Source organism: Danio rerio, chromosome 1 (assembly GCF_049306965.1).
Source record: "Danio rerio strain Tuebingen ecotype United States chromosome 1, GRCz12tu, whole genome shotgun sequence".
NCBI classification, from domain to species: Eukaryota; Metazoa; Chordata; class Actinopteri; order Cypriniformes; family Danionidae; genus Danio; species Danio rerio.
The window spans coordinates 32,286,954-32,297,500 of record NC_133176.1 but is presented as its reverse complement, the minus strand read 5'-3'; the positions used below and the strand labels follow the sequence as shown (position 1 = coordinate 32,297,500).

The window sequence follows — 10,547 nt, the reverse complement described above, 5'->3', positions numbered from 1 at the left end:
AAGATAATACAGAAGGTATGTACCGAATTCTGATATTTTATTACAGTAGTAGTTATATACACTTGGGAAAATGGTACATATTTTTAACTATATATATATAAAGTTATAGTCATTAATAAAATAAATAAAGTTATACATATTAATAAAACGTATGCAATCTGCACCCTCGAAATGAAACTACAAAGACTGCCACCGGGTGGTGCAAAGAGAAAACTTATTGATATGAACTTTTTAGATCGCTTTAGTACAAATTGTGTATAAAATGCACAATATGTGACTTTTTTTAAAGCAATAATACATTAATGCAGTCATAAACATGTTTTGATAGTTAATATGACAGTGATTTGATGCTTCACAAAAGATGCAGACACCTTTACCAATATGAAAATGCTTTTGGAAACAACCAGTTATTCTTTACACCGATTAAAAAACGGCTACTATTATAAAGAAAATCTTATCTAAATATAGAACTAAATACATTGATTTGCATTGAAATAGATGATGAATACACTTGACACATGAAAATGTAAAGCCTGCAGCTCACAACAAAGGTGGAAAGTTATTGCGCGTCATATTTAACAAGCCGTTTACTGCTCATTTGATGTTATTTTGCTCACATGGATAATTGAATATTAATCAGATGATGTCATTACGCTGCTGTGCCGTCAGCCAATCATGGCATTGCTGATCATGATTTCGAGGATCGATAGATCTGTCCTTCACAACACACGCAGCGATCTCAGATCAGTTTATCCAGACATTCTAATCTGATTCGCGAACTTGTTTGAAGAACCAAATTAGCCAGAGATCATTTATCAAGATTAAAAGATCCAGGATCTGCCAAATCATCTTAGATCATTTAAGCGAGGTACGAAGAACAGACCCCATGTCGCAGATTAGCTAACGACAAATTAATTCACGCCGCCTCCTTAAGTGACGTGCGATGCATTCCCAACAAACACATCTACGTTGTAGCGATGTCTGCACAACATTGCAGCTTGCATGCTCGCTACATTGTCACAATGTAGAAATGTAAGATGTGAGAAGGTTGTAGCAACGTTGTCGTGTGACTAGGGTTGTAACAATATACCGGTATGACGGTTTACCACGATTTGAACGTGCACGATTATCATACCATGAACAATTGCATATCAACGGTTTTAACCCTTAAAGACCGAGACAGCCGCCCGCGGCTAAAAATAAGTATTGCTCTTAAATGTTTAATAACTTTTGATCCGCTGATCTGATTCATACAATTCAAAGATTGGCATAAAGAAGAGAATCTCAGCTTTCCAGTGCTGTATCACATAACATTCGCGGACTTTCAGAGGCTCCGGAATCAGTGCGGTTACGTCATCAACATTTGACAACGCTGATTTGACAAAGAAACGCTCGTCACTGTGTCTCCGGACAAATCAGACATGATACATTGATGCATTATCCCTCCTCCATGCCCAGATTGGTTCAAACTCGCTATATCACAACCAATAAGCATAGGTTTCGCTTTTGTTTGTGGACCAAGCTTTTTGAACAACACGGAATGAGAGATAGGCATACATTTATGCGCGGCTAAATAAAACGCAAAAAAAAAAAGTTTTGCATGAAATAATTCTCATACTAAGTACTTTTACATGCACAGCAGCACAGAAACATGACAAAACAGTGACACAGCAAAGACGAACTGCTGCTCTTGCAGTTTTCAAAAGACGCAAATAAAGATGCAGCTGTTTGTCTGCATTGCATACAACCATATCCAAATCCATATCGATAGACAACCATATCCATGCTGGCACATAAAACCTAAGGATGTTCCATATTGAATCTAGTTTCGTTATGTAACTATTTATAGTATAGTAAATATTTATATCTATTTTTTACTGAGGATTTGCACCATGTTTATTTGGACTTTATTTGGACTTTGACACATTATTTATTATTTTCTTATTTTTATTTGTTCATTGTAAGTGGTGTTGTTTATAGTAACTAAAAATATATTATTTGGAAAAAGTAAAATTTGCTTCACTGTTCTATTATTTTGTAACATTTGTAACACACCGTATACCGCGAAACCGTCAAACCGTGGTATTGTTTTAGACGATTATCATACCGTGAAAAATTCATACCGTTACAACCCTACGTGTGACATTCAGCAACTGCGAGATGGCGTTCTTACTACTTGTATTAATATGTTTTGTGGCAGTTTATCAATACTGCCTAGAATACAGGATAAGCAGTAATTCTATTAATATTAAACAGTTCATTTATTTTTCCTTTTTAATTCAACAACTGCATGTGTAAACTTTGAAGTATAAAAATGCCACACAAATAAGTATAATCAAACTTTTTATTATGTATTTCACATTTAATACGTACAGTGCACATTTAATTATATGCAAACAGTATAAAACTAAGTTTAGATTTTATTACGTATACTACACAGGAAATTACTTTTACTAAAGCTTCAGAATTTTAATTTAATTACATATAAAATCTCCAGTGAGTAATTATGTAGCCTTCTTTGTTTTAATTCTTTAATAATATATCTTATACTAAAATTTCATACAATTAAATGAATTTAGATACAGGGAAAGCTGGTTTGAGTTAACAGAAGTCAGAGTTAACCTAAGAATAATTACTTAAATTATGAGAAGAGAAAGAAAACTACAGGTCCTGTAGTTGTGGCATTATTCGCTGTAAAATAGAATGTTAATCTTCTATTTCAATGTCATTTCAGTAACGGCTGTACAAAATAATAATTTATCATAAGCATGATTTATTTTCTGCATTATGGACATACTGTGTTTTGAATAACATAACTGCATTAATATAATAGTAAATAGAGTAGTATACTCCTTACAGTACCTCATCTAATTCTTCTTTCCATAGATCAGGAATTACAGCAACACTGTGATCTGAGGTAAATTTAACAACTGAACACATTCTGAAAGACAAGTTACATGAGTAATTTGAAAACAATAGTGAGTAGTTAAACAATAGAGGTTTAAGCAACTTACACATAATTAAAATCCATAAATTATCAATAAAATATTACCTCCATGTGAAAATAGCCTGTTGAGCAAAGAAAAAAAGTGGATTTTAAATTCAAACATCAAAAGTCCAATCAAAGTAGCAATTTAGACCAGCAGATCTTTTTATTGATATCAATAACTAGGCATTTTCACATCAATTTATATACTTAAACTTATGGGGATAGATCACCCAAACTGACAATTCTGTCATTTAGCCTCATCCTTCACTTGTTTCAAACGTATTTAGCTTTTTTCTGCTGATCAGTAAAGAAGATCTGTTGAATAAACCCTGTAAAACTACAACCATTGACTTCCTTAGTGTTTTTCCTACTATGAAAGCAAATGCTTACAGATTTTAGATTATTTCTTTAAAAGTCTTTACTGTACAACAGAATAAAGAAACTTGAAGGTTTGGAATCACTTATTATTTAAAGGGCAAATAATTCGGGAGTACATTTTCATTTTTGAGTGAACTGTCCCTTTAACGGGATGCAAAAACTGCACAGAGGTGTTTTGTTATTAAAAGTCAGTTTGTGTGTTTTGTAAAAAGTGGGTTGGCTGGAATCGTGTGATAAAGTATCCATAACTGACTGATCACAATCATTATGGAAAAAACTGAACTTCAAAAACATGGTCCATTCGAGTAAAGACAAGGGGTCGGTAAATTAACAGGAAATGTTTAATCGAGAGATTTAACAATGATTTTAATGTTGTCGCCGGCCGTGAAAGGAGTGCTAAAATGTTACTTGCTCGTAATAACTTCATTATGTCTTTTTTAACTGTATGTGTAAGGTTGGGACAGATTGTTGTCGAAATCGTAGGTTTGTTTGAATATTCACAATTTACATATCTTATTTAGCAACAAGAAATAAAACGATACTCGCATCTCCTCGGTCGTTGATAAATGAGACGACGACTTGTTGAAATTTAAAGTGATTCAGCTGTGACCAGTAAAAAGTGGTCAGCCACGCCACCGAAGCACAACCTAAAGCATGCGGCTCCCATGATGTTTAAATGGCAACACTATGACATCGTTGTGACAACCTTTAACAACAACATAGAATCCTCAACCTTTTTGCAAGGTTAGTACAGCATTGTAGGAAGGTCGCTACGTTGAGGCAACATGTGTTTGTTGGGTTAAAACATTGCTTTCCAGCTGCAGCCGTGCTTCATTTTTGAAATGTATAGTTTGTCTAAAATGATGTATGCAAACTATATAGTACACTTTGAGCAGGGATACAATCAGTAAGCGCAGTCGTCCCTCCATAGCAAAAAACGACATTTTGTGTTTGTCGTGTTACTACCCATTCACACAGCTCTTCAGCGTCAACGCTTGACTTAAGGCGTGTCTGAAGTTGGGGCTGATGCAATCATCATAGCAGCGTCAATTGGCTGACGCTTCCGTCAGCGTTTGAAAAGTTGAGCTAATCCCAACTTTTGCAGCGAGTAACGCCTCTGAAGCGGCGCAGACGGATCCACAATGCAGTTTGGCAATGCCTGATGTAACCCATTCAAAGTGAATGGGGAGCATTGACGCTGACGCCCTTTGCGAATGGGGCGTTAAGGTTTAACTGGTGACCGGGTTAACTGGTGTCCCTTTTCAGATGTAAGCTATTTACGTTTGCAGATTAGCAGATTTGTCACCTTTTCACAGCAACAAAACATTCCCATACCAAATAAAGATTCTTATGTTCATACTTGTACAGATGTGACCAACATAGTACATTGAAATGTTGTGATTTTTTTTTTAAGTGATATTCTGTTGCAAAATATTATATATTAAATATATATTAGATATTCTTTCATTTTCTTGTCGGCTTAGTCCCTTTATTAATCTGAGGTAGCCACAGCGGAATGAACCGCCAACTTATCCAGCATGTTTTACGCAGAGGATGCCCTTCCAGCCGCAACCCATATCTGGGAACATCCACACACACTCATACACTATGGACAATTTAGCCAACCCAGTTCACCTGTGTCTTTGGACTGTGGGGAATCCAGAGCACCCGGAGGAAACCCACGCGAACGCGGGGAGAACATGCAAACTCCACACAGAAACGCCAACTGACCCGAGAATCGAACCAGCGACCTTCTTGCTGTGAGGCAACAGCACTACCCACTGCACCACTGCTTCGCCTATATTAGATATATTAGACATAATATGTTGCATAATAATATCATTATTGTATTAATTTTTTTTTTAACACGGTCACCAGTTAAGCTGTAACACCGGTTTGTTTACTTGTGGGAGTTCCCTGCACTTGAATTCTGACCAATTGATAAGCAGTTTAGGAGCTGTTCAACAACATCTGGCCACTAAGTGATGTGGATTTTGTCAAATAATTGCATTTCAGTTCTTTTCATCTGGTTCAGACCAAACCCAGCAGTGTAGTGTTATTACGACCCAAAGATGGCAGAAAATGCTACAATTTACCTTTTTATTGCCCTTGGTCCAGACCAAATAAAGCGAACTACAGATATGAATGCACCCTGAATGGCTGAAGAAAAACAAAATTATGGATTTGGAGTGGCATAGTCGAAGTCCTGAGCTGAATGTGACATGATCAGGCAGTAAATGCCTGAAAGCCCTTTAATGTGGCTGAATTACAATTCTGCAAAGATGAGTTGGCCACAATTCCTCCACATCGCTGTAAAAAACTAATTTCGAGTTATCAAAAACCCTTGATTCTAATTATTGCTGGTCCAAAGGTGGTCCAATGAGTTATCGGGTTCAGGGGAAACACTTTTTTTCGCACAGGGCAATGCAGTTTTAAATTTTGCTTTCCCTTTAAAATATAAACCTTCATTTCCAAACTGCACAATGTGTTTACTTGTTATATTTAACTAATTTTTAAGCTTGTTAGATGATCTGAAAATGCAAAAACATAAAAACTTCAGTAAGGGGACAAACACTATGACACCACTGTAAATCACAACACCATTTTTAAAATGCAGAACAAGAGAGAAATGATTATTGCTCAAGAGCAGTGTCTGTCAAACAGTAACTGTTTATTTGTACTTTGTACACAAGCCCATGATTGTTGTTGTTTTACTCATTCTATTTAACTTGAATCTGTGCTGCAGTCATTTCACTCTTTGTAGAATGTGTTTTGTTGTTCTTTATCATGGTTATATTTTTTATTCTTTGATCTCTTTTGGCTGACTGATAGAAAATCAGCTCTAAGCTGGTGAGTATTCTGTACATGTACACAAACTGACATGTCGGGAAAAAAAACTTTTCAACATTGTCATTGAAATAGGTGCTTTTTTAACATAGAACAATGTTTTTACTATTTTGGTTTAAAAGCACAACATAGATAAGCACAATAAAATTTGGCACATATTTTTAACCATTACAAAAATGCTTTTGATGCCATGAATGAGTGTGGAATTACTTGTATTCTTGTATTCACATACACATAGACATAAAGAAAACTTGACTATAAACCACATTTATTTTTTTCATTGACACACACTCAAGAAATGTCCCACTTTACCAACATGTACTATTTGAAAGGTTTGGCAGAAAGTAAAATTAAAGCTTTCTTTTTTTTAAATTACAGAAAACCACATAACATTTGAAGTACACAATACAAACATGACCAAAATAAAAACATATGAAAACTGCTTTTAATAATTAGAATCAGCATGCAAATCAACCCCAGTGTCCTTGCCAAATTCTATTCATTAGTTCTAACCATGACGTCCTATTATCTCTATCCATTTTAGAGATATGCATAAAAATTGGTTGATGGAAACGCCAAGATGCATACAACTTTTAAAAATGCGAATAACCGAGTAGAATAAACTTTTCATTTAATAAGAAAAGATGTGCATAAACTACGATGGAAACACTATTTGCAAACATATTCCAGTATGTGCTTTAAAAAAAGTGATTTTTTACAAGAGATCATATGATGAAGAAAGTTGGTGTTAATGGATAAACCAGCTGGCTGACCACACTGTAAAACATCTGAAATGTTGTTTTGGTCATTCTAAAACACTGTAACCATCTCAGTGTTAGTGTTTTGCTATTATTAATTACCTCCAGAATCAAGAGCGTCTGTGCTCCTCGTCTCATGGCTTTAAACGCCACCAGGTGTTCATTGCGTTTCAGCATCGTCTTCTGAGGTGAAAGTCATTTATTAAATAAAGAAAAGATTGAAACCTCTTTTCCTACCGCAGCAAATTCTGTTTTTACTGTTGGTATTTGGCACCAGTTAATCAGGAAATTACGATTTTGTTCTCTTTGACTCGCTGGATGGAACTATTGCATTTATTCGCATGTCTTTTATGCAATATTCCAGTTTTGCGCAAAGAATTTATTACCATTTTGGATGGAAACATAGCGATTTCAGTCACACAAAGAACAAAGTTACGAGAACGGTGTGTCCTTTTTAAATAAATAATTATCTTAAAGGGGTGGTCTAGAGTGTCATTTTAAGGCTACGTTGTGTTTATAAGATGCACAGGAATGTGTACTTATGCTTCATTTTGTAGAAAATCACATTATTTTTTCACATATTTTTCTTTGGTTATATACAGCTACTCAGCTAATATGAAAACAACATATTTCCTAGTTCCTCTAAAAGGCCTGCCTTTAAGAGACTGATTGGTCAGCTAATATAATGTGCTGTCATTTGCGTATTGGCTTCACGTTACCAGAAAAGCCTCACACCTCCACAAGCATGCGCTTTGCCTCAGCTGTGTAAACACTATCATTCAGCGTAGCTGTTTGCAGTATCGGTTTGAGCCTTAATCAGACAGAAAATAAAAAAGATGAACCTCATGCCTGCTCTTTAAAATAAAATCTGACAAGTGTCTGTATGTATGATTGAAATAGGGTGTGGCTTCTTTAAGAGAATATGTGAACAGTGTGTTGACGCAAGTAACACGAGAACCGTATGTGTGCGGGACCGATGTTTATTTTTATTCTTCTCTGATGCTCGAATTAAGTTCTTTTTCTGTAATATATACAGTGACGCTGTTGACAGGAGAATAAAGCACAGGAGTAAAAAAAAAAAAAAAAAAAAAAATATATATATATATATATATATATATATATATATATATATATATATATAAACTTCGCCGCTGGAGAGCACCTTCAATAATCTAAACAATTGTTTAAAGATGGACTGCAAGATGTGCTGAGTGGCTACATGTGGTGAAGAAAGATGGCAAAGCTAAGTGTGATTATTGTAATGGACTAATAAGTTATAAAGCAGAGTTTCCCGACCAACATGACTAAGCACCTGCGGTTGGCTCATTTTTCACGAATATAGAATTAAAATAATGGCGCGTTAGGTTCATTGTGCATTACGCGGGTGCAACCAACAAGAGTATTTGGTATAAGCATGTGTAAGTAATATGAAATGTTCAAATGTCTTTTGTGAGTTTATTATCTGAGATGTAGAACCCAGAGAACGTGGCTGCATACAGAGACAAGGCACGCACTGGTGAAGATTGTGGCTGTTTACAGCGGTTTGACTGATAAAAATGAATTTGTTTCTAAATTGTTAATGGTGCCAACCAGCATTTGCTGTTGTTTACATTTTTGCTACAACAACTGGTAAGGCTAGACACTGTGCATGTCATGTCATATATGGTCATATTTGCTTTAACTTTACATGAGCACATCAAATTCAGCTGGAGAAAAAAAGCTGATCGTAATATCTGCACTCCATTGGTAATTTACATAAAAAATGTAAAGTAATTTATACTCGCAGTGTGCACACTTAACTCTGAATTAGTCTACTTGGACTTGATTGACCTAACTCAAATCAGCTCTTCTGAAACTGAAAATTCAGCGTTTTTAATCTCTGTAAGTCTCCAAGTTCAAGTTTAAACTTCGAGTTGGTTGAACTTCCTTACTGAAACAGGCCCCTTGTGCTGCACACTTGTTGTAATGATGAGGCAAGACCCCCTCATATGATTGCAAATTACTTTGGGCATACAGTAGTAGAAGTGATTTTCTATGCTGTATTTTTCTATGTTAGGGTCTTTTTGGAAATTTTGGACGGTGAATGCTGGTTATTTTGTTTTGACTTGATTAATAATTGATGCATTATACCTGTCTTTTCCAATAATTCTTTTTAATTTAGTGTACATATTGTAGCATACAGTCTAGAGATAAAATTACTTATTGATTTTATTAAGGAGTCTCTTGTGTGGGTTTTTACGACTCCTGGTGCCACAAAGTCTGGGTATCTTTTCGTTATCCAGAGAGATGGCCTGCATTAATGCCTCTCCGCATGCTTTAGGCGGACACTCAAATTTGCATATGAGCAGCCTCGAGACAAAGGAACTTTCCAGATCAAACTTTGCCCTGAAATCATTGGTCGAGCATGTTGAGAGGGCAGTGCCACAGAGCTCAAGCTTAAAAGCTGCCCCCTCCCCAGGCTCGTCGCTGAACGTCCGAACCAAGAACCGCACAAGGAGGTCGCCCCGTTTAGGGGTCCAGGCTCTTCTGTGCCTGCGTTAACGGTCCGAGCCAACGTTTTCTTATTTTCCGGCAAAGTAAACTCAGTTTAAAGTTGCGATCGCGTTCCTCCGAACTGTATTGCAAACTCAACGCATCAAAAAGGACATCAAAGGAGTTTCATCATGACGGAAGAGACTCGCATAAAGAGAGAGACCCCAGACATTAAAGTCCTGGTATTTTTAGTTATGCGAATAAGCTGTGCCCCTTTTATCAAAAAGGTGTTTTTTTAATCTTGGTGATCCTTAATGGTGTGTGTGAAACTGAAAACAGATTTTGCCACTCTTTATCTGAAATCTCTATTTCCGCGCTTTACTATTTCTCTTTGTTGTTACATGTTCTATAGACCCGTATAGCCTATCTCCACGTGGTTTACCTTTGTTCTATGTTTTATGTATGTTTGCCTCAGAAAAAGTCACTGAAAGACAGATTCCCCTGCCTAGCTGTTGTAAGTTGATTAAAACTTATAAATGATTAATCTACTTCACAAGAAGTAGTAATAATTCCCTTTTCTAAATGAATAGATCATTAACCGTGTCCGCTCAGCAGAGCGGAGGCTCTGGTTGTGTTTGTTTGGTCAAATTAACAATAAATTTATCCAGAATGTTAGTTCGCAATGGAACTAACGAATAATAATTCGTTATTGTTAATAATTAATATTCATAATCTGAGAGTCCGCTCCGTCGCGCGGGCAGGATCATATACAATCATATGTTTGTTTGACCAAATTGACCGAAGCTTAAGCCAGAATATTGATAATTAAGAATAAACCGTTATTGTTGATTATTAATATTCATAAAATGAGCTAATTTCTGTTACAATATAATACCTGAAAAGGAAGTTGCTAGTATACGGTTTTCAACACACATTCTTTCTCTGTCATTATCTTACTTATTCCTCTTTTGGCTTCTGTTTAGTTCAGGTACTTTATACAGTGATTGGTGATTTAGACTTACAAAAGATGTTTTTATCCATCAGAAAGCTATGAATTAAACATTAAATGCATAGTTCACCCAAATAGTCAGTTTTGTCGTTAT

General features: G+C 35.7%; 1 protein-coding gene across 12 annotated transcripts in view; it reads left to right on the top strand.

Moving 5' to 3' along the window:
* Positions 1 to 10,547, top strand: part of zgc:172295 — a 117,555-nt gene that overhangs the window by 74,677 nt on the left and 32,331 nt on the right. For 6 of the 12 annotated variants that reach the window (NM_001431103.1, NM_001431101.1, XM_073945811.1 and 3 more), the window contains 1 exon segment: positions 6,200 to 6,217. In NM_001431103.1, the coding sequence (NP_001418032.1) occupies positions 6,200 to 6,217 (18 nt within the window). 12 annotated transcript variants of the gene reach the window in all.